The sequence below is a fragment of the Thamnophis elegans genome, chromosome 4 (assembly GCF_009769535.1).
Source record: "Thamnophis elegans isolate rThaEle1 chromosome 4, rThaEle1.pri, whole genome shotgun sequence".
Lineage (NCBI taxonomy): Eukaryota > Metazoa > Chordata > Lepidosauria > Squamata > Colubridae > Thamnophis > Thamnophis elegans.
Window position 1 is genome coordinate 136018956 of NC_045544.1, and position 22804 is coordinate 136041759.

A 22804-nucleotide genomic window follows, 5' to 3' on the forward strand; every position below is an offset into this window, starting at 1 on the left:
GATTTTTGCCTGTTCATGTGTGTTGCAAAGGCACCAGTGGTTGTGCATCAGGAGAAGCATTTGAAGGAGCACACTTTTCAACAAAAGCATTAAAAGGGTAAGAAATGTAGCCATACAGCTGAGTAGGAACTGAGCATATTTATTGCATTCAATATATGTCTTGATATATTGTAAGGGATGAGGTGGCTCAGTGGCTAAGACGCCGAGCTTGTTGATCAGAGAGGTTGGCAGTTCAGTGGTTCGAATCCCTAGCGCCATGTAATGCAGTGAGCTCCCATTACTTGTCCCAGCTTCTGCCAACCTAACAGTTTGAAAGCACGCAAAAATGCAAGTAGAAAAAAATAGGAACCACTTTTGGTGGGAAAGGAACAGCATTCCCTGCGCCTTTGGCATTTAGTCATGCCGGCCACATGACACGGAGACGTCTTCAGACAGCGTTGGCTCTTCGGCTTTGAAACGGAGATGAGCACCGCCCCCTAGAGTCAGGAACAACTAGCATCATATGTGCGGGGAAACCTTTATCTTTATCTCTTGAATGCTGTGTATGGACTGTAAATTGACTGAAAAACACTATACATGTAGTCCTCGAGCTACGACCACCATTGAGTCCCAAATTTCTGTTGTTATGTGACACATTTGTTAAGTGAGTTGTCAACCCTGAAGTGAGCCTGACTGAAGCCATCTTGGAGACTTCAGGGTTGCCACACAGCAGTGCGAGAGGGGAAATAGTTAGATGGGGTTTTGTAGCCATGAAGTTTTCCTCTGGGAACCAAGGACATTCTCATAGCTGGCTGGCCAGAGGAGGAGCCGGTAACCCAGCAACCGGTAACCCAGCAACCAGCCAGCACCTGGATTGGACAGTGTGACCCACTTGGGGGGGGGGAGGGGAAAACTTTTTTGTTTTGGCTACATAGCAATAGCAGTTAGACTTATATACCGCTTCATAGGGCTTTCAGCCCTCTCTAAGCGGTTTACAGAGTCAGCATATCGCCCCCACAGTCTGGGTCCTCATTTTACCCACCTCGGAAGGATGGAAGGCTGAGTCAACCCTGAGCCGGTGAGATTTGAACCGCCGAACTGCAGATAACAGTCAGCTGAAGTGGCTGCAGTACAGCACTTTAACCACTGCGCCACCTTGGCTCTTGTACTTTGCCCCATTTTATGACCTTTTCTTTCTGCAGTTGTTAAGTGAATCCCTACAGTTGATAAGTTAGCAATCTGGTTGTTGAGTGAATCAGGCTTCCCCATTGACTTCGCTTGTCAGAAGATCGCAAAGCAAAGGTCATAAATATGAACCAGCCGTCAAGCCTCTGAATTTTGATCAAGTCCCCCATGGGGGATGTTGCAAAGGTCATAACAATGAAAAACGGTCATAAATCACATCTCAGAGTAACTTTGAACGGTCACTAAATGAACTGTTTGTGAGTCAAGGACTACCTGTGTATGTTTCAAAAGACGGGAAGCAAGGAAGAATGTAATTCACTTCATCAATAATTCCTGAAAATTGTAAACTTGCTATGGAATGAGAATGTGGCCCCCAGCTTGACAATTCTATCGCTTCTATTGCCCTAAATGGTTTTCTGAATCCTGGATAAGCGTGTACTTTTAGGTCAGGATGAGCTGGCAATATGCATATGCTCTGTGTCAACTTTGCATCGACCATGGCAGAAGCCATTTTTCTATTCCTCAGTTGCCACACGGAGGGGGAAGGAGGATGAAATACATTGCTAGGCTAAATACAGCACTTTCTCGTGGGAACCAAGGTCATCTCTACAGGTAGTGGCTAGAGATGGGGAGGAGTCTCTAATTGACCTTGCCAATTAACCTAACCAGCCAGCGTGACCTGTGTACCCAATAAAAAAGTTGTTAGAGAACTTAGCCTCAGAATTCTGATTTGCTCGAGTTAGTTAGCAGGAGTCATTACACTCCCACCACTGTTTTTGCAACCTGAAGGTACACTGTCAACCCTGAAGCAAACCTGGCTGAGGCCATCTTTGAGGCTTCATGGTTGCCACAAAGAGAAGGGGGAGAGAGGGAGGGGGGATTTTAGATAGCTTGGCTTGGCCGTCAAAATAAAAAGTTTTCTTGTGGGAACCAAGGTCATTCCAACTGAGAAGAGAAGAGGAGGAGTAGAGTAAGCAGGCAACCTGCCAGCACCACTATTGGACAGTGTGACCGATGACCTGAGGAGAAGGGGAAACTTTCACTTTTTGATTAGGTGAAAATCGCAGGAACGTTCAGAGTCGGTTTTCACCAGGTGTGCCAGTATGATGTATCCAATAAATTGTTCTTTGAGGAATCTACCTGCCTCGGAGTTCTGCTTTCAGTGGGTGCATTACTTGGAACGCTGACACCGAGTTGAAAATTTGGTTTTGTTTTTTTAATTGGTGGATTCCAGTATGCAGGGGCTTGATTAAGAATGGTGAGAGGCAAGACGAGGAGAGTTTTGGAGGCCGCCGCAGAACCGATGCGCTGCGTCACCTTTGCAAAATGAACCCTTCCCAGGCGCTGAGGGTTCGTGGTATGGTGGTGAGTCCTTTTGTAACTTGTGATGAAGATTGGAAGTAACTTATTTACTTTTTTTTTTCCCTGGTAAAAGATAATGTGTGTAGCTCAGGGTTGAACTGTGGGGTCCTTGGTGGTTTTCTTGAAGACGTTTCTTTACCAAATGAGATAATGTCACTATCAACATCTTTATACTATCCAAAAGAGACAATCTGTTGTGGCCAGAGGAGCTGACAGCAGATTTGGACAGTGAGGAGGAACATGGGCCAGTCCTGGAGTCTGGGGAAGGCTCTGAAGAGGGCTCTGTGTCGGAGGCAGAGACGGGGGCAGAGCCCTATGTCAGTTATCAGCTGCCTTCAGAGTCAGACATCAGTGGTGCAGAAGAACAGCTGGAGTCTGTTCCCAGTGTGCGCATGTGCAGAGTTACCAGACGAAGGGAGCAGCTAAAGAACAGGGGTCGACTTGGGAGTAAGGCCACAGGTGGACGATGAATGGCCCCTCCCAGAGGAAATAGAGGAGCGAAAGGGGAGTGGAGTTGGCAGGAGACAATTAGTTCGCTTAATTGGTTCATGACTCTCCGAGACTCCTTGCCAAATTTTGCAGATATCGGCCTGTCAGGTCTCCAAGCCAGATAAGGTCTGTGACTGTAAATCCTCCTTTGAAAGACTTTGCTGGATGTGAATGAGCAGAATTCACAGTCAATTAATAAAAGGGTTTTTTTGTTGGGACAAGGAGTTTGCTTCATGCTCTCGGGAAGCCTCGGTCAGAACACAATCGAAAAGCTAAAAATCATCCAAAAGCACCTCATCAGCAATCAACACCCTCAGAAGAGAGCTGACGTTGCGACAGCACAACTTGCGATCTTGGTGTCCCGAGATCGCAGTCGAATTCCTGCCGCTGGACGGTCCATTCGGACCTAAATCGTCCCGTAGAGACGGTGATTGAGAAGGGCACCTCCTGCTGATCTCAGGGACATCACCTTTGTTTCCGTCGACAGAAACACAACTAATGAAGCTGCTGAAGTTGGGAAAGCTCCAGAACAGGAAGAAAGCGAAAAGAGAAAGGTGTCGAATTGGTGAGGAAATTTTATTATTAGAGGAAGAGACTACTCAAGAAAAAAAAAAATTAAGTTAAGATTGAAGACAAAAGACTGTAGGCGGCGAAATTGATCTGCATTGAACTTAGTGTGTTACCCAGTTTCTAATATTTTCTTTTTTTCACGCATGGAATTTTTGAAGGGGCTCCCTATTTTTTAATTCTTTCTTCTTCTTTTTTCACTTTTGCTTATACCTATGGATTAAAATTCTTTTTTTTAAATAATGCTTGATTTGATTGATTGGATTGCTTTTGATCTCCATTTAAGGTTTTTTTTTCTTAAGTTTGGAATATAAAGAAGGAAATAAGGATTATAAAGAGGGTTGTAACAACAGGAGGAAAAGCAGTTTTACTGCCACTTAGAGGCTGGAGGCTGGATACATTGTTGTTTCTTCTTTCTCTTTGATCACTTGAGATTCAAGGTTCTTTCAGCTTGTTTACTGAGAGTGATAGTAGGAAGAGCACAAGTTGTTTATACAGGTGCCTTTTGGAAGTTCTATCACTAGCTATTGGAGAGAAGACAACATTTTGACTTGAAAGATAATAAATGAACCTGTTTGAAGTTTATTAAAATAGCCTTGAACCCTATAGTGGCAGTATCTGCAAAATTGAAAGAATGGCCCAGCAGGAAAAAAGAAACTGTAAGATTGCAAATGATTATGTTTGAAATTCAAAATCTATTAGTTGTGACAGAGAGAATTGAAAAGAGTTTGGAGAATATGGAATACAAAACAGAAAAATCTGATGGAGAAACTGAGGATGTTTACCAAATGTAGAGAGTGGAGGACAGAGTTCAAAAGATGGAAGAAAAAAAAATGAGCAACGAGATAAGAAAACTGTGGATACTGACAACAAAGTGAGCGTGGTTGGTAATGGAAAGAGTGGTATATGGAAAGGGGAGATAGATGGATGGGAAATCTATCCCAGACTTCAAAGCATAGAATAAGAAAAGAGAGAAAAATTGACGGAGATAAGGAGAGAAATCTTGATAGAAGCACTAGTGATAACCAAAGATAAGATGATGGAAAGAACAGATACTGAGTTTCAAGCTGAGATACGAAAGGAACAGCATGTTGCCAAGGGAGGTTTATAAAAGATTTATTAAGAAAGTAACTAGAACATTAATGCTACAAATGGCAAGAGATATAAGAACGTACTATTACTGGAAATATACAGGTTGATGCAATGAAAATATATAATTAAAATTAAGCTAAATTTAGTTTACTAGTACTATGTATAAAATGAAGCGATTATAGCTATAGTTAAATAAAGATTAATAATGATAATACATATAGATATATTAGTTTGATAAAATGAAATTTTATATAAACAACACATGGAGATTATGAGAGGAGGTTTAAAAGCTTTAGAATATGTTATAAAGATGAATTGCGATTGGATGATTTTTGGATGATTTAATAGAATGTTATCATATAATCATATTCTAGATTTTGAATATTATATATAAAAAGATGTAAAAACAATTATAGTCAAATTAAGGTTGAGATATAATAATTGTGATATACATGAATACAGGTGAATTTAAAATATACGATTTGATATAAAAGCAGGTGATGAGTATGGAAGAGATGCATGGAAATACTATAACCAACTGACACACTTTCTACAATTTGTAATGGAAGATAGGTTTTTTTTTTAATTTTTGTTTTTATGTTTTATTTGTTTTATGTTTTAAAAACAAATAAAAATGTTTTTTTTTTAAAAAAGCAATCAACACCCAAATGAACAGAGATTAACGACAAGATTAACGACAAGATTAACACTAGAAAGCAATGATCTTGAAGCAAACAATTCCTCAATCAAGAAACTAGCAATAGCAATAGCAATTAGATTTATATACCGCTTCATAGGGCTTTCAGCCCTCTCTAAGTGGTTTACAGAGTCAGCATATCACCCCCACAGTCTGGGTCCTCATTTCACCCACCTCGGAAGGATGGAAGGCTGAGTCAACCTTGAGCCGGTGAGATTTGAACCACCGAACTGCAGCTAACAGTCAGCTGAAGTGGCCTGCAGTACTGCACTCTAACCACTGCGCCACCTCGGCTCTACCAAACTACCAAAACAGACAGACAAGCTAACATCAACCAAGGAACCTCTCTCAAGAACACTCCCACCAATACTGATACTGCAAGCCACTTCATATAACGTGAGACCAAACCCTACTTTCTATGTAGCGCTGATGATGTTACTTAGTTTGATAATGAAACGTCTGCAAGAAAACAGCCAAGTTCAGAGAGTACCAAGGACACTGCATGTCTTCTCTTTTTCTTTATTATATTTTTTTCTTTCCATTACATTGTTTCCCCCTTTTTTAAAACACTTCTACAATTTCTACTCTTTATTTTTCTTTTTAGTTTGTATTTTTACTATTGCAATTATAATATTTAATGAAATTATGGTGTTTTTTTTAAATGACTTGATAAGCGGCGACCACATTTAGGACTTTTGCAGTGTTTCCTTAATCCGGTGATCACCATCGGAGGTGTCAGCCTCTGTTGTCCTCTGCCTCTGCCTGCCTTTTTCTTTTTCCCCCGCAGGCAAAGCAGAGTTGTTGGAAAGGAAGAGATTGCAAGAGAATAAGCAGCCACGCAATAGAGCCGCGAGGGGGAATCTATGGCACGCATGCCACAGGTGGCACGCGGAATCATTTCTGAGGGCACGCGAGACGTTGCCCGGTCAGCTCCAGCGCCCATGTGCTCACTGGCCAGCTGATTTTTTGGGCTTGGTTTTTGGCCGTTTTTCGCCCTCCTGAAGCCTCCCGAGGGAGAAAAACAGGCCAACGGGCAACCCGGAAATCGGAAAACGGGCCATTTCCGGCCTCCGAGGGCCCCCAGGGAGGCAGGGGCGGCCGTTTTCACCCTCCCCAGGCTCCTAGAATGCCTCTGTAGCCTGGAGAGGGCGAAAAATGGACCTACCTGGCCCATCGGAAGTTAGAAAATCGGCCATCTCTAGCCTCTGGGAGGCCTTCCGGGGGTGAGCGGGGGAGGCTGTTTTTGACCTCCTCAGGCTCCTAGAAAGCCTCTGGAACCCGAGGAGGGCAAAAAATGGGCCTACTGGGCACACCAGAAGTCAGGAAATGGTCTGTTTCCAGCCTCTGGGGTGTTTGTGTGTGAGGCCATTTTCGCCCTCCCCAGGCTATAAGAAACCCATGTGCGCATGCACAGGGCAGCGGGCAGGGGGTCACTCAGCATGTGTAGGGGGCACGGCGTGGGGGGGGACATTAAATTATGGGGGTGCCCGCGCGTCCTTTTGGCACTCGAGGTGAAAAAGGTTCACCATCACTGCAATAGAGAGTATTTATCAAATCAAAACACTGGTGCCAACAACTGCAGGCTCACCATGCAAACAGCCCATTGTACCATATTGTTCAGAGTATAAGACGCTCTGAAGTATAAGATGCGCCTAGCTTTTGGGGAGGAAAACAAGAAAAAAAAAGCTGCCTCTGCCTCCCCGCAGCCAAGAACAAACAGCCCGTTTCAGTTTCAGAACAGCCTGATTAGCACGATCAGCTGTTTCAGGCTGCAGAGATTGCCATAGCCTCTTGCCACCTCCGCATGCCCTGTTTTCCGTCTCTACGCACCCCATTTTCCGCCTCTTCCGGGTGGCGGGGATCAGAATGGGTGGAAAATGGGGTGTGCAGAAGCCAAAAATGGGTCACGCGGAGGCGGCAATAGGCAATCCCTGCAGCCTGAAACAGCTGACGGTCGGGAGGCCACCCAACCGACAATCAGCTCCTTGTGCTAATCAGGCTGTGCTGAAACTGAAACTGAAACTGAAACAGGCTGTTTGCTGCTTGATGCAAGGAGGCAAATTGCTGGGAGGCAGAAATCAAAGGGGTGGGGCCAGCGGGTGGGCAGGACTGCATTTGGTGTATAAGACGCACCCAAATTTTTACTCTCTTTTGGGGAGGGGGGAGTGTGTCTTATACTCTGAAAAATACGGTATTCTCCATTGTGTGCCTGCTTACTCTCTTGTTGTCCCTTCCTCTCTAAACTCTCTGTAAGGAGTGGGAGAGAAAAAGTCCAAGCGATTTCTGTAGGCAACACCTCTGGGCATGATCTTTTGGGTTTTGTCTCCTCACCAAACTAGTCTGCGAAATTGCTATGTGGTTCAGGGTGATGTGCAAACTCCATTGCGTTAGCGACGTGGTTAAAACAATGTGGCTTCCCTTGCGCAAGGAACATAAAAGTTACCGCGTGCTCTTACGTATGTACCTTCCAGCCATCTGGCAAGGGAAGACACCTTTCTGATGTAAATTTGCAGCCAAATTTTTAAGATGCTCTTGTGTGCTTAGGTGGAGGAATGTCACTTACCAGGACTTGGTGTGGCTTTGACATTGGACCACACCAAGAATGAGTTTTCGGAGGATGGTGTCAGTGACCTGATCTGCTTTGTGAGTGGCTTGTTGCTTGGAACGAACGCCAAAGTTCGGACGTGGTTTGGAACTTTTATCCGGAACGGTCAACAGGTGAGAACATCTGGGCTTGATAGAGGAAAAGGTCATAGCCAATACTGGTAGTCCTCAATTTACAACAATTCATTTAGCGACTGCTCAGAGTTACAATGGCGTGAAGGAGTGATTTCTGACGGTTTTTGCACTTATGACCGTTGTGGCATTCCCCACAGTCATACGATCAAAATTTGGGTGCCTGGCAGTTGGCATGTATTTACGACAGTCACAGCATCCTGGGGTGCATGTAACCACGATTTAAAGACCAACCCAGCCAGTTTCTGACAAGCAAAGTCAATGGGGGAAGCTGAATTCACTTAAGGACAGAGCAATTCACTTAACAACTGCGGTGGTTCCCTTAACAGCTGTGGCAAACAAAAGTTAGATTTAGACTTAGAATAACTTTATTGTCACTTTAAATGTACACCGATCAGCATACATTAAAATGAAATTTCGTTGCATACAGTTCTCAAAAGGGTCATTGCCTCCAATATATACTAAATAAACATGATAAAAGACTATGCATATATCCATATACAGAAGGATAGACTTGAACATTGGGCACTATCTAACAAAATGAAATTCAACGATGAAAAGAGTAAGGTTCTACATTTAGGCAAGAAAAACGAAATGCACAGGTACAGTATAGGTGGTACCTTCCTCAACAGTAGTAACTGCGAGAGGGATCTTGGAGTCCTAGTGGACAACCATTTAAATAGGAGCCCGCCATGTGCAGTAGCTGCCAAAAAAGCCAACACAGTTCTAGACTACATAAACAGAGGGAGAGAATCAAGATCACATGAAGGGTTAATACCACTTTATAAGGCCTTGGTAAGGCCACACTTGGAATACGGCATTCAGTTTTGGTCCCCACGATGTAGAAAAGATGTGGAGACTCTAGAAAGAGTGCAGAGAAGAGCAACAAAGAGGATTAAGGGACTGGAGGCTAAAACATGAACAGTTGCAGGAATTGGGTATGTCTAGTTTAATGAAAAGAAGGACTAGGGGAGACATGATAACAGTCTTCTAATATCTAATGGGCTTCCAGAAAGAAGAAGGAGTCAAACTCTTCTCCATGGCACCTGAGGGTAGGACAAGAAACAATGGATGGAAACTAGTCAGGGAGAGAAGACTTGAAACTAAGGAGAAATTTCCTGACAGAACAATTAACCAGTGGAACAACTTGCCTCCAGAAGTTGTGAATGCCCCAACACTGGAAGTCTTTAAGAAGATGTTGGATAGCCATCTGTCTGAAACGGTGTAGGGTTTCTTGCCTAGGCAGGGGGTTGGACTAGAAGACCTCCAAGGTCCCTTCCAACTCTGCTATTCTGAAACATTCTTGATACTCAACTGCTTGAAACTCATTGAATTTGTCCTCAGTGCATTTTTACATGAAAACTTTGTCCTGGTACTCGTTGTTTGTTTGATACTCAACGCACAAGATAGAACATTGTTGACTGCCTTGTGACTCACTACATTATTCCTTATGGGAAATTTGGTCCTTATCGTTTTTGGTACTCATCATTCCTCCCGGAACCAATTAAGAATGAGTACTGAAGTACCACAATAACAGAATAACAGAGTTGGAAGGGACCTTGGAGGTCTTACTTCAGCTCCCTGCTGAAGCAGGAGGCTTTATACCAGGGGTATCAAATTCAAGGCCTGGGGGCCGGATCTGGCCCGCGGAGTGCTTAGATCTGGTTCATGCTTCCACCCTGAAAATAATGAAGGACCGGTCTGCGGTTCCTCTACCAGGAAGAACGGAGCTCATGAGGGTTGCAGGTGGCCCTTCCAAGCTCCGTTTTCACTGGCAGAGGGTTGCAGGAGGCCATCACAGGTGAAAATGGAGCTCGGGAGCCCGTTTTCACTTGTGGAGTGCTCAGGCCGCTGCAGGGCCCCCAACACGAGTGATGTTGAGCTGGCCACGCCCACTCTGACCACTTCCATCCCGGCTCCCCGAACTCAAAAACAAAACCCTGATGCGGCCCTCATTGAAATTGAGCTTTGACAACCCTGCTCTTTCCCCATTCCAGAAAAATAGCCATCCAGGTTCTTCTTCAAAATTTCCAGTGATGGAGCATCACAACTTCTGGAGATGAACTGTTTTCAGGGATCCGTTTTTCTTGGTGTCAGGAAATGTCTCTCCGTCTAGGTTGGATTCCTAAATGATCTTAGTTTGCTTGTGAAATTTTATTTCGAAAGCCCAGGGGTGTCTGGTTGTGTTCCTCTTACATACCATTTTAAGTATATACATTCACATAATTGTTATTCTTCTTTACATTTTTTTCATTCTTATACATTTATTGTTTCATTTAATAGGTTATAATATACAGTTTGGGATGCTTTATATACCATCCCTTCCTCCTGTTGTAACACCACCTTATTTTCCCTTTCTTTTCTCCCTCCCTCCCTTCTCTCTTTCCTTCCTTCCTTCCTCCTCTCCTTCCCCTTCCTTCTTCCCTTACCTTTCTCCTACTCCCACTCTTCCTCTTCCCCTTCCTACCCTCTCTCCTTTTCTTGCTCTCCCTTCCATTCTCCTCTCCTTCTTCCTTCTTCCCGTACCTTTCTCCTACTCCTACTCTTCCTCTCCCCCTTCCTACCCTCTCTCCTTCTCTTGCTCTCCCTTCCATCCTCCTCTCCTCCTTCCTTCTTCCCTTACCTTTCTCCTACTCCTACTCTTCCTCTTCCCCTTCCTACCCCCTCTCCTTCTCTTTCTCTCCCTTCCATCCTACTCTCCTTCCCCTTCCTTCTTCCCTTCCCTTTCTCCTCTTCCTCTTCCCCTTCCTACCCCCTCTCCTTCTCTTTCTCTCCCATCCTCCTCTCCTTCCCCTTCCTTCTTCCCTTACCTTTCTCCTACTCCTACTCTTCCTTTCCCCCTTCCCACCCTCCCTCTGGTATTCCTGTGTGGCGCTAAGCCCTAATTGGGGGTTTGCTCAGCAAATCGATGTTAAAGGGAGCCACGTTCTCCTTTTCTTGTGCAGCGCAAACGGGAGAACATCAGCTCTGTGCTGTGGCAGATGAGGAGGCAGCTGCTGCTGGAACTGATGGAGATCCTTCCCACCGTCCGCAGTTTGCACATCCCTGAGGAGGCCGAGCCAGACATGGAACCCAACATCTCGGTCTATTCTGGGTTGAAGGAGGAACATGTCGTCAAGGCCAGCGCCCTCCTGCGTCTCTACTGTGCTCTGATGGGCATTGCGGGCTTAAAGTGAGCAGGCCTTGATAGGTCTTCCGGGGACTTAAGTCATCCTACGATGGTCATGTTTGCGGGTGGTGTCTCAGATGTCCCTTTCGTGGCCATTCATGGGATGGTAGCAGCTGAGGTCCAACATATATGTAGTGGGAGCGTTGTTTGAGGAAAGATCCATATCTCAATTTGATCCAATTCTTCCCATCAGTTTTAACTTAGTAAATTTAAGATGGGTGGACTTCCACAGCCAGAATTCCCCAGTCAGAATGCTTTAAGAGGGGTGGACTTCCACTCCCAGAATTCCCCAGCCAGCATGCCTTAAGATGGGTGGACTTCCACTCCCAGAATTCCCCAGCCAGCATGCTTTAAGAGGGATGGACTTCCACTCCCAGAATTCCCCAGCCAGCAGGCTTTAAGAGGGGTGGACTTCCACTCCCAGAATTCCCCAGCCAGCATGCTTTAAGAGGGGTGGGCTTCCACTGCCAGAATTCCCCAGCCAGCATGCTTTAAGAGGGGTGGACTTCCACTCCCAGAATTCCCCAGCCAGCATGCTTTAAGAGGGGTGGACTTCCACTCCCAGAATTCCCCAGCCAGCATGTTTTCAGATGGGCGGACTTCCACTCCCAGAATTCCCCAGCCAGCATGCTTTAAGAGGGGTGGACTTCCACTCCCAGAATTCCCCAGCCAAAATGTTTTCAGATGGGTGGACTTCCACTCCCAGAATTCCCCAGCCAGCATGCTTTAAGAGGGGTGGACTTCCACTCCCAGAATTCCCCAGCCAAAATGTTTTCAGGGCCTCTGGGAGGCTGGGGGAGGCTGTTTTCACCCTTCCCAGGTTTCAGGAAAGCCTCTAAACCAGTATTTCTCAACCTTGGCCCCTTGAAGATGTCTGGACTTCAACTCCCAGTATTCCCCAGCCAGCAGGCTTTAAGATAGGTGGACTTCCACTCCCAGAATTCCCGAGCCAGAATGCTTTAAGAGGGATGGACTTCCACTCCCAGAATTCCCCAGCCAGCAGGCTTTAAGATAGATGGACTTCCACTCCCAGAATTCCCCAGCCAGCGTGCTTTAAGAAAGTCGAGGACCCCTGGTTTAGAAGACCTGTCTTGCAAACGACCCCAGCAAGGGGAGGGGGGAAATATGCCCAGCCCATAGGATGCAGCTGATCCCATCTTTGTCTCATCCTGCAGGCCGACCGACGAAGAAGCAGAGCAGCTACTTCAGCTCATGACCAGCCGCCCGCCGGCCACTCCGGCAGGAGTCCGCTTTGTGTCGCTCTCTTTCTGCATGCTGCTTGCTTTCTCCACGCTGGTCAGGTATCCTTTGAGTAGCCTGAAGAAAGGAAAAAATGTCATTGCAGGGGAGGGGGGCCCCCATTTCTACAGCAGCAGAATAATCTGCAGGGGTGGGTTCCTGCCAGTTCTAAGCTCTTTTATAGAAGAGGTTCCACAAATCTACAGTGCCGTTTAGAACCGGTTCCAGCTCCCCCGTCCCCCGCACATCCGCACATCATCAAGATGAAGAGCAAGAGGAGGAATTCTGGGAGTTGAAGTCCACAAGTCTTAAAGCTGTCAAGTTTGAACATCCCTGGGGTTTCTTTCTCTCTAAAGGGTTAGGGGTGCAAGGGTCTTGTAACTTGACAGCTTTAAGACTTGCATGCTTCAAATGCCAGAGTTCCTGAGCCAACATTTTGGTTGCTAAGCAAGAGCGTTGTTAAGTGAGTTTCACCACATTTTACAAGTTGGCCACGCCCACTAAGCCACATGGCTGGCAAGCCACTCCCACCCGGTCACATGGCTGGCAAGCCACTCCCACAAAGCAGGCCACGCCTACAGAAGAGGTTCTAAAAAAATTTGAAACCCACCACTGATAATCTGCTACAATAATCCACAGTCACAATTGTGCCCCAAATTTCTGTTGCTAAGCAAGACAGCCGTTGAGTGAGGCTTGCCCCATTTTATGAACTTGTCACAAGTAGCAATAGCACATAGACTTGCTACCCTGTCCGACTTCCAATTCTAACACAATTATCTCTTTAGTACCCCAGAACAGGAGCAGCTGATGGTGATGTGGCTGAGTTGGATGATCAAGGAAGAAGCTTATTTTGAAAGGTGAGAGGCCTTTCCCTGCTCTGGCCAAAATAACAGTGTGCGCTGTAATATGGTGTGAAGTATGAATACCGCTTTATAAAGCCTTAGTAAGGCCACACCTGGAATCCTGCATCCAGTTTTGGTTCCCCACGTGACAAATAAAAGATGTTGAGACTTTGGGAAAAAGTGCAAAGAAGAGCAACTAAGATGATTAAAGGCCTGGAAACTAAAACACATGAAGAAGGCTTGCAGCAGGGGTGGGTTCCTGCCAGTTCTCACCTCCTACTATAGAAGAGGTTGCACAAATCTACAGTGCTTTTTAGAACCGGTTCCAGCTCCCTCCCCCCGCCCCTCCACACATCGTCAAGATGAAGAGCGAGAGGAGGAATTCTGGGAGTTGAAGTCCACAAGTCTTAAAGCTGTCAAGTTTGAACACCCATGGGGTTATTTTTTCCTAAAGGGTTAAGGGTGCGAGGGTCTTGTCACTTGACAGCTTTAAGACTTGCGTGCTTCAAATGTCAGAGTTTCTGAGCCAACATGACTGGAGGAGGAATTCTGGGAGTTGAAGTCCACAAGTCTTAAAGCTGTCAAGTTTGAACACCCCTGGTTTTTTTTCCCTAAAGGGTTAGGGGTGCAAGGGTCTTGTAACTTGACAGCTTTAAGACTTGCGTGCTTCAAATGCCAGAGTTCCTGAGCCAACATGACTGGAGGAGGAATTCTGGGAGTTGAAGTCCACAAGTCTTAAAGCTGTCAAGTTTGAACACCCCTGGTTTTTTTTTTCCTAAAGGGTTAGGGGTGCAAGGGTCTTGTAACTTGACAGCTTTAAGACTTGCGTGCTTCAAATGCCAGAGTTCCTGAGCCAACATGACTGGAGGAGGAATTCTGGGAGTTGAAGTCCACAAGTCTTAAAGCTGTCAAGTTTGAACACCCCTGGGGTTATTTTTTCCTAAAGGGTTAGGGGTGCAAGGGTCTTGCAACGTGACAGCTTTAAGACTTGCGTGCTTCAAATGCCAGAGTTTCTGAGCCAACATTTTGGTTGCTAAGCTGAGTTTCACCACATTTTACAAGTTGGCCATGCCCACCCGATCACATGGCTGGCAAGCCACTCCCACAAAGCAGGCCACTCCTACAGAAGAGATTCTAAAAAATTTTGAAATCCACCACTGGCTTGCAGGATTTGGGTTTGGCTAGTCTAGACAAAAGAAGGACTAGGGGAGACATGATAGCAGTAATCCAGGGTTTGAGAGGCTGCGAGAAAGAGGGGAGGGGGAGGTTCAATATATTTTCCAAAGCACCAAAGGGCAGGACAAGAAACAATGGATGGAAACTAATCAAGGAAAGAAGCAACCTGGGATTAAGGAGAAACTTCCAAACAGTGAGGACAATTAATCAGTGGAACGGCTTGCCACCGGAAGTTGAAGGTGCTTCATCCACTGGAAGCTTTTAAGAAGAGACTAGACAGTCACTTGTCTGAAATGTTATAGGGTCAGGGGGCTGGACTAGAAGATCTCCAAGGTCCCCTCCAGCTCTATTGCGATTCTGTAAAATATTCCCAATGAAAAAACGTTGCCTCTTCTCCTCCCCACCTTCCTTTTCTGACAGCACTTCCGGAGTTTCAGCTTCCTTTGGGGAGATGCTGTTATTGGTCGCCATGTATTTCCATAGCAACCAGCTCAGTGCCATCATCGAGTTGGTGTGCTCTACTTTGGGGATGAAGGTAAGTGGTCCACTCCCACCGCTGGGCCTGGAGCCGCAGGCCTTCCTGCTCGACTTTCCTGAAGCTGCCTCTATGATCTGTCAAACATCCCAGATGTAACCCAAGAATCAGTTTGGTCTAAGTGCAGGGCTCTCCCACCTTAGCAACTTTAAGACTTGTGGACTTCAACTCCCAGAGTTCCTCAGCCAGCTTTGCTTATGGACTTGTGGACTTCAACTCCCAGAGTTCCTCAGCCAGCTTTGCTTGTGAACTTCAACTCCTAGAGTTCCTTAGCCAGCTTTGCTTCTGGACTTCAACTCCTAGAGTTCCTTAGCCAGCTTTGCTTCTGGACTTCAACTCCCAGAGTTCCTTAGCCAGCTTTGCTTCTGAACTTCAACTCCCAGAGTTCCTCAGCCAGCTTTGCTTGTGAACTTCAACTCCCAGAGTTCCTCAGCCAGCTTTGCTTCTGAACTTCAACTCCTAGAGTTCCTTAGCCAGCTTTGCTTCTGGACTTCAACTCCCAGAGTTCCTCAGCCAGCTTTGCTTCTGAACTTCAACTCCCAGAGTTCCTCAGCCAGCTTTGCTTGTGAACTTCAACTCCCAGAGTTCCTCAGCCAGCTTTGCTTGTGAACTTCAACTCCCAGAGTTCCTCAGCCAGCTTTGCTTGTGAACTTCAACTCCCAGAGTTCCTCAGCCAGCTTTGCTTCTGAACTTCAACTCCCAGAGTTCCTCAGCCAGCTTTGCTTGTGGACTTGTGGACTAACTCCCAGAGTTCCTCAGCCAGCTTTGCTTCTGGACTTCAACTCCTAGAGTTCCTTAGCCAGCTTTGCTTCTGGACTTCAACTCCCAGAGTTCCTCAGCCAGCTTTGCTTCTGGACTTCAACTCCCAGAATTCCTCAGCCAGCTTTGCTTCTGGACTTCAACTCCCAGAGTTCCTTAGCCAGTTTTGCTTCTGGACTTCAACTCCCAGAGATCCTTAGCCAGCTTTGCTTGTGGACTTATGGACTTCAACTCCCAGAGTTCCTCAGCCAGCTTTACTTGTGGATTTCAACTTTCAGCTTTGCTGGCTGAGGAACTCTGGGAGTTGAAGTCCAAGAGTCTTCAAGTTGCCCAGGTTAGAGAGCCCTGGTCTAGTGGAGAAGGCACTAGCTAGAAAGGAGGAGATGAAGAGTTCTAGTCCCAGTCTAAGTTTGGAAGCTGGCTGGGATGACTTTGGGCCAACCCCCCGAAGACTGGAGGCTGAAACATAACAGTATGATAAACAGTTTCAGGAACTGGGCATATGTAGTCTAATGAAAGGAAGGACCGTTTTTTGTTCGTTTTTGCCGCCCCCCAGCCCCCAGGAGCACTTTGCAGGCCTCTCAAACACTCCACATGGCCCATTTTTCACACACAAAAAAATACAAGGTGTGCAGAGGGTTTTGGAGGCTTGCAAAGTGCAAAACCTTTTTTTAAAAAAAATTACCTCTTCAAAATCTTGGTGCATTTTATACTCCGAAAAATACGGTGCTTATGAGGAACATGGACTGTACCGAAAACCCCATCATGGCAACATTAGTGTTCCTGATCTTCCTTTTATTTCAGATCGTCATCAAACCCAGTTCTCTGAGTCGCATGAAAACCATCTTCACCCAAGAGATTTTCACCGAACAGGTAAAATCCGTTAATCCGTCTTTTTGCTTCATCCAAGATGGAAGTTCACTTTGGTTGTTTTTTTTTTTTAAATAACACCAGTAAACCAGGAAAGCTTCATCTGGGTATATATTTCACGTAAAACATTTCTACTTTGCTCTGCTGGTCAGTGACTGAATAAAGACTTGATTGATTTGTGCGGAGAGGGAAAAACTGACAAAAGAAATACAAGGAAAAGAGGAATCAGAATATTATCTAACTTGGAACAAATGGTGCAAATGGCTAGAGGACAGAAATAAGAAATAAGGAAACCTAAAACAGTGATATAATAGAAGTATTAGGAGAGATGGATAGGATAAGATACAGCTAAGTGTTGTGGCCCAGCAGGTGCCGTTGGAGCTGCCACCAGACTCCCAACAGCGAGGGGGCCTCTGAGTCGGCTCTGGAGGAGGTGGAGGACCCTGGACAGGGCTCCGACTCTGAGCAGGGCACAGAGAGGCTGGTTGGCCACCAGGAGGCACCTGAGCCTTGGACTAGTGGGGAGGAGACAAGGGAGAGTGAGCCGGAGGCAAGTGGTGAGTTGTTCCTGGATGCACGCCATCGAAGAGCTACTAGGAGTCAGGAACAATTACGCAATTACAGGAGGTGATTGTACTCAGCTGGTGGTCATTAGGCTCCTCTCCAGACTATAAAGGACTGCTTGTGCACACGCCCCTATTGCAGAAGTTAATGCAGGAACTAATGTTGGAGAATAGAATTGTGAGCTTGGCAGGCTGGATTGCTACCAAGTCTTAACTGTGTTTATTGCTGCCTGAATTTGTCTGAGTTGCTGCCAAGGTCCTTATCTGTTTGTTATGCTTGGCTCTCAGCCACCGAGGTTTTGGTGTCTTGCTATTAAAGTACATTCCAGTTAAGCTTGTCTCCGCATTCGTTACTGGACGGAGGAGGGGGTCAGAACAGCTAAGATAAATTAAGACATAGACATAGTTAAAAGCTAGTTAGAACACAAAGTGCAATATAGGCAGTATGATATTTTGATATAAACAGCTAAGTATAAATAAAGATGGAATAGTATATATAAATAAGTATAGAATAAGGAGATCACTACTGTCGTATAGGAGGTGAACAATCAATTGTATATAAACACCGATATGGAACTGCTGTATGATGGAACGTTTGGTTCCTTTCTACGTTCAGTTTTGTTTATGTGTATGTGTGTTTAAAATAAAATTAATATATGTAAAAAAGATTTGATTGATTTCTATGCTTGCTTCACATAGAAATCTGCACATCTTACACAACAGGTAGTCCTCGAATCACAAGTTAATTTAGTGACTGTTCAAAGTTTCAACGGTTAGACACACAAGGAATTTGGTGAAGAAGTTCCCAGCAAAATAATAGAATACAGTGTTGTGGCCCGCCAGCGGAGCTGGTGGCAGATTCAGACAGTGAGGAGGTTGGAGAGGAACATGGGCCAGTCCTGGAGTTGGGAAGGCTCTGATGAGGGCTTTGTGTTGGAGGCAGAGAGGGGGCCAGGGCCGTCTGACAGTTACCAGCTGCCTTCGGAGTCAGAGATCAGTGAGGCAGAAGAACAACTGGAGCCTGTTCCCAATGTGCGCATGTACAGAGCTGTGAGGACAAGGGAACAACTGAGGAACAAGGGGTGACTCGGGAGTAAAGGCACAGGTGGATGGTAAATGGCCCCTCCCAGGGGGAATAAAAGAGGAGTGAAAGGGGAGTGGAGTTTGCAGGAGACAATTAGTTCAATTTATTAGGAAGAAGATCTGTTCCTGACTTGCCAAGTAATTGCTGCTACAGTGTGGCGTTTGGAAGATATCGTCCTGGCAGCTCTCCAAGCCTGATAAAGGTCTGTGGTTGTGAAATCTCCTGAAAGATTAGACAAGGGATCAGCAAACTGCGGCTCTGGAGCCGCATGTGGCTCTTTCCTCCCTCTGCTGCGGCTCCGTCACCGGTTGGCGCCACAATTTTGAGAGGAGCTTCCGGTGGCGGAGGGAGGAGAGAAGCACAGTGCGCCAGGAGAAGACTCTATGACAAGGGGAGGGTTTTCCAGTTGTCTCCACAATTGATAGGGCTTTCGGTTATGACAGGTAGAGGAAAAAGGACGCCGCGCTAGGAGGAGACTCTATGATGGGGGAACTGAACTTCCGGTCAGCAGCTCCAGAATTGAACAGTGGGCTTCTGGTTAGGACCTTTGTGGCTCCCGGTCTTTTCGGTGGGAAACGGGTCCAAATGGCTCTTTGAGTGTTTAAGTTTGCCGACCCCTGGACTAGACCGGTACTTTGCTGGAGAGGAATTCACTGTAAATTAAATAAAAGAAGTTTGATGGGGATGAGGAGGAGTCTGCTTCATGCTCTTGGGAGGCCTCGGTCACAACATGCAGAGCAGAGCTTCAGGGAAGATCTTTGGGAGAACGCGGCCCTCTCGCCTGGTGGGGCGCTAACGCCTTTCTTTCTCCTAGGTGGTGACCGCTCATGCAGTGCGCGTGGCCGTCACGAGCAACTTGAGCGCCAACATCACCGGCTTCCTGCCCATCCATTGCATTTACCAGCTTCTCAGGAGCCGTTCGTTCACCAAGCACAAAGTCTCCATCAAGGTGGGTCGTGAATTTTGCACGTTTTTTGTGGGGCGGGGAACGAAGAGAGAATTAAGACAAGGATTGTCTACTTAATCTTTGGTATCTCCCAAGAAGGGCTGGGAAATGATTGCTGTCTGAAATTGGGGTCCCAAAAGTGCAGGAAGTCCTCGACCTACAGCTGGTTGTTTAGCGACGGTTCAGAATCAAAACGCACCACCTTAGGGGGTGCAGGTAATCCTTGACTTACAACTGTTTGTTTAGCGACCGTCCACAGTTGCCACACGAGGTGGTCTCTTTGTGCTCTCTGAGCTTGTTTCTTTTCTTGCAGATGTTTCATGAGCCCAGCTAGGTAACATCATCAGTGCTGGAAGGGAGAGGGATTCACTCTTTCAAACAGGGAACAATAGCCTAATTGAGGAAGCACCAAGAACACGCCCACCAACAGAAAGGCCACGCCTTTCTATCTATATCAATGGAGAGCGAACCCCCGCTCCCTTCTAGCACTGACATTGTTACTTAGTTGGGTCCAGAAATGTCTGCAAGAAAACCACCAAGCTCAGAGAGCATTAAGGACCTCACAGTCGTCGTCATCCTCCTCCTCCTCCAACCCCACTTCCTTCTAGCACTGATGATGTTACTTAGTTGGGTCAAGAAATGTCTGCAAGAAAACCACCAAGCTCTGAGAGCATCAAGAACACCACAGTCTCCTCCTCCTCCTCCTCCTCCTCCTCCTCCTCCTCCTCCTCCTCCTCCTCCTCCTCCTCCTCCTCTCCTCCTCCTCCTCCCTGCATACCCCATCCCTTCTAAGCACTGATGATGTTACCTAGTTTGGTCATGAAAGGTCTGCAAGAAAATCATTAAACTCAGAGAGCACCAAGGACCCCACAATCCTCCCCCCTCTTCCTCAACCCCCACTTCCTTCTAGCACTGATGATGTTACTTAGTTGGGTCAAGAAATGTCTGCAAGAAAACAACTAAATTCAGAGAGCACCAAGGACCTCACTGTCCTCCTCCTCCTTTTCCTTCTCACCCTCCTCCTTCTTTTCCTCCCCTTCTCCTCCTCCTTTTCCTCCTCCTCTTCCTTCTCCTCCTTTTCCTTCTCCTCCTCCTTCTTTTCCTCCTCCTCCTTCTCCTTCTCCTTCTCCTTTTCCTCCTCCTCCTCCTCCTCCTCCTCCTCCTCCTCCTCCTCCTCCTCCTCCTCCTCCTTCTCCTCCTCCTTCTCCTCCTCCTTCTCCTCCTCCCCCTTTTTCTTTTCCTCCTCCTTCTCCTCCTCCTTTTCCTCCTCCTCCCCCTCCTCTCCATAAACCCCACTCCCATCTAGCACTGATGATCTTACTTAAGTTGGTTCCTGTAGTCTGCAATTTTTCTGGAAATCCATTCCTACTCCCACACCATTCGTTCATCCCAAATTGCATCGCTAAAAGTCTAAAAAGAAAATTAAAAAAAGCCAGAAAGTCCAGCTGCCTCCTGAAAAAGCACCTTTGGGGCCACTACCCCCCCTGGATGACTTGAGAATCTCGATACAGACACACATGGGAAGGCTCCCGTTTTCCTGTTCTTATTCTCGCCAGCCGACTTTTTCTCTTTTATGTTTCTCTCTCTTCAGGACTGGATTTACAGACAACTCTGTGAAACGACAACACCCCTCCACCCTCAGTTGCTCCCACTCATCGATGTGTACATCAACTCTGTTCTGACCCCGGCCTCCAAATCCAACCCAGAAGCCACCAACCAACCCATCACGGAGCAAGAAATCTTGAATGTTTTCAGAGGACTGACCGGGGTATAAAATGAGAAAACAAGCTTAATTTAACATTTAAGGGTGATGTTAAGCTTATGCATAGGGACGCCATGGCTCGGTGGCTCAGACGCTGAGCTTGTCGATCGGAAAGGTCGGCAGTTCAGCGGTTCGAATCCCTAGCGCCGCATAATGGAGTGAGCTCCCGTTATTTGTCCCAGCTTCTGCCAACCTAGCAGTTCGAAAGCACGTAAAAATGCAAGTAGAAAAATAGGAGCCACCTTTGGTGGGAAGGTCATAGCATTCCGTGCGCCTTCGGGCGTTGAGTCATGTCGGCCACATGACCAGGGAGACGTCTTCAGACAGCGCTGGCTCTTCGGCTTTGAAACAGAGATGAGCACCGCCCCTTAGAGTCGGGAACGACTAGCACATATGTGCGAGGGGAACCTTTACCTTTAAGCTTATGTATGTAGGTGTTTTCTACTGCAATGATTTTGGTTCTATCGGTATTTTGTCCTAGAATTGCCTACAGAAGGAGGATGACATTATAACGTCCAACTATAGAAATTGGTGTTTTCAACTTTGGCCACTTTAAGATGGGTGGACTTCAACTCCCAGAATTCCCCTGCAAGCATGAGGAATTCTGGGGGTTGAAACCCAGTTATCTTAAAGTAGATGTATTTGTAAATGTGTCTGATTTATATTCCAGCTGGAAGATGTACAGGCTAGCTCTCAGAATTCCCTAGTGTGACTGGCTGGGAAATTCTGGGAGTTGAAGCCGACCCATCTTAAAAGGAGCTGAGATTGAGAAACAATGAATTAGGTGTATCTGTGGATGTGTCTGATTTATATTCCAGCTTGAAGAGGGGCCCTCCAGCTCCTAGAATTCCCTCAACACGGCTGGCTGGGGAATTCTGGGAGTTGAAGTCCACCTACCTTCATGTTCCCAAGGTTGAGAAATGCTAGTATGATGTTTCCTTCCTGTCTTCCTTTTGAAATGGGATTTCAAGCTTGTAAGCTACCCAGAATTACCCTGTGGTAAGACGTCTAAATGTCTAGTTTAATGAAAAGAAGGACTAGGGGAGACATGATAGCAGGGTTCCGATATCTCAAGAGTTGCTACAAAAAAGAGGGAGTCAAGCTATTCTCCAAGGCACCTGAAGGCAGAACAAGAAGCAATGGGTGGAAACTAATCAAGGAGAGAAGCAACCTAGAACTAAGGAGAAATTTCCTGACAGTCAGGACAATTAACCAGTGGAACAGAAGTTGCCTCCAGAAGTTGTGAATGCCCCAACACTGGAAGTCTTTAAGAAGAGATTGGACAACCATTTGTCTGAGGTGGTATAGGGCTTCCTGCCTAAGCAGGGGGTTGGACTAGAAGACCTCCAAGGTCTCCCTTCCAATTCTGGTATTCTGTAAGGTCTGTTTATTCTGTAGGATGGGCAGCCAATAAATTTTACAAATGAACGAACAAACCTGGAGCAAAGATGAGAATAACATCTCAGCATCAAGATCCTTATTCTCGCTTTTTAACTCCCAGCTCTCCAAAAGGGCCGTTGTGATTCCTAGATCAGTCTTTCTGAACCAATCCACAATTGGGATGTAGTTGTGAGACTAATGGGAGCTGTTATCCGGCTCATTTAGTATGTAGATACTAAGGAAAAAAGCTTGAGACTCGCAAGTTAGGTGTCAACCTTGCGAGGTAGTCCACACAAGAAGCATGCTCAGGATGAACTAATGCTACTTTATCGTAAGGTTGCGTTACAATGACAGCCATGGTGGCACAGTGGT

At 46.2% G+C, this 22804-nt stretch overlaps 1 protein-coding gene across 2 annotated transcripts in view; it reads left to right on the plus strand.

The window, feature by feature from the left end:
* Positions 1-22804, plus strand: part of INTS2 (integrator complex subunit 2) — a 53574-nt gene that overhangs the window by 5145 nt on the left and 25625 nt on the right. For both annotated transcript variants that reach the window (XM_032215999.1, XM_032216000.1), the window contains 9 exons: positions 2399-2529; positions 7916-8089; positions 11053-11279; positions 12452-12577; positions 13301-13372; positions 14954-15068; positions 16632-16700; positions 19159-19293; positions 20882-21058. In XM_032215999.1, the coding sequence (XP_032071890.1) occupies positions 2399-2529; positions 7916-8089; positions 11053-11279; positions 12452-12577; positions 13301-13372; positions 14954-15068; positions 16632-16700; positions 19159-19293; positions 20882-21058 (1226 nt within the window). The remainder of the gene's footprint in view (positions 1-2398; positions 2530-7915; positions 8090-11052; positions 11280-12451; positions 12578-13300; positions 13373-14953; positions 15069-16631; positions 16701-19158; positions 19294-20881; positions 21059-22804) is intronic.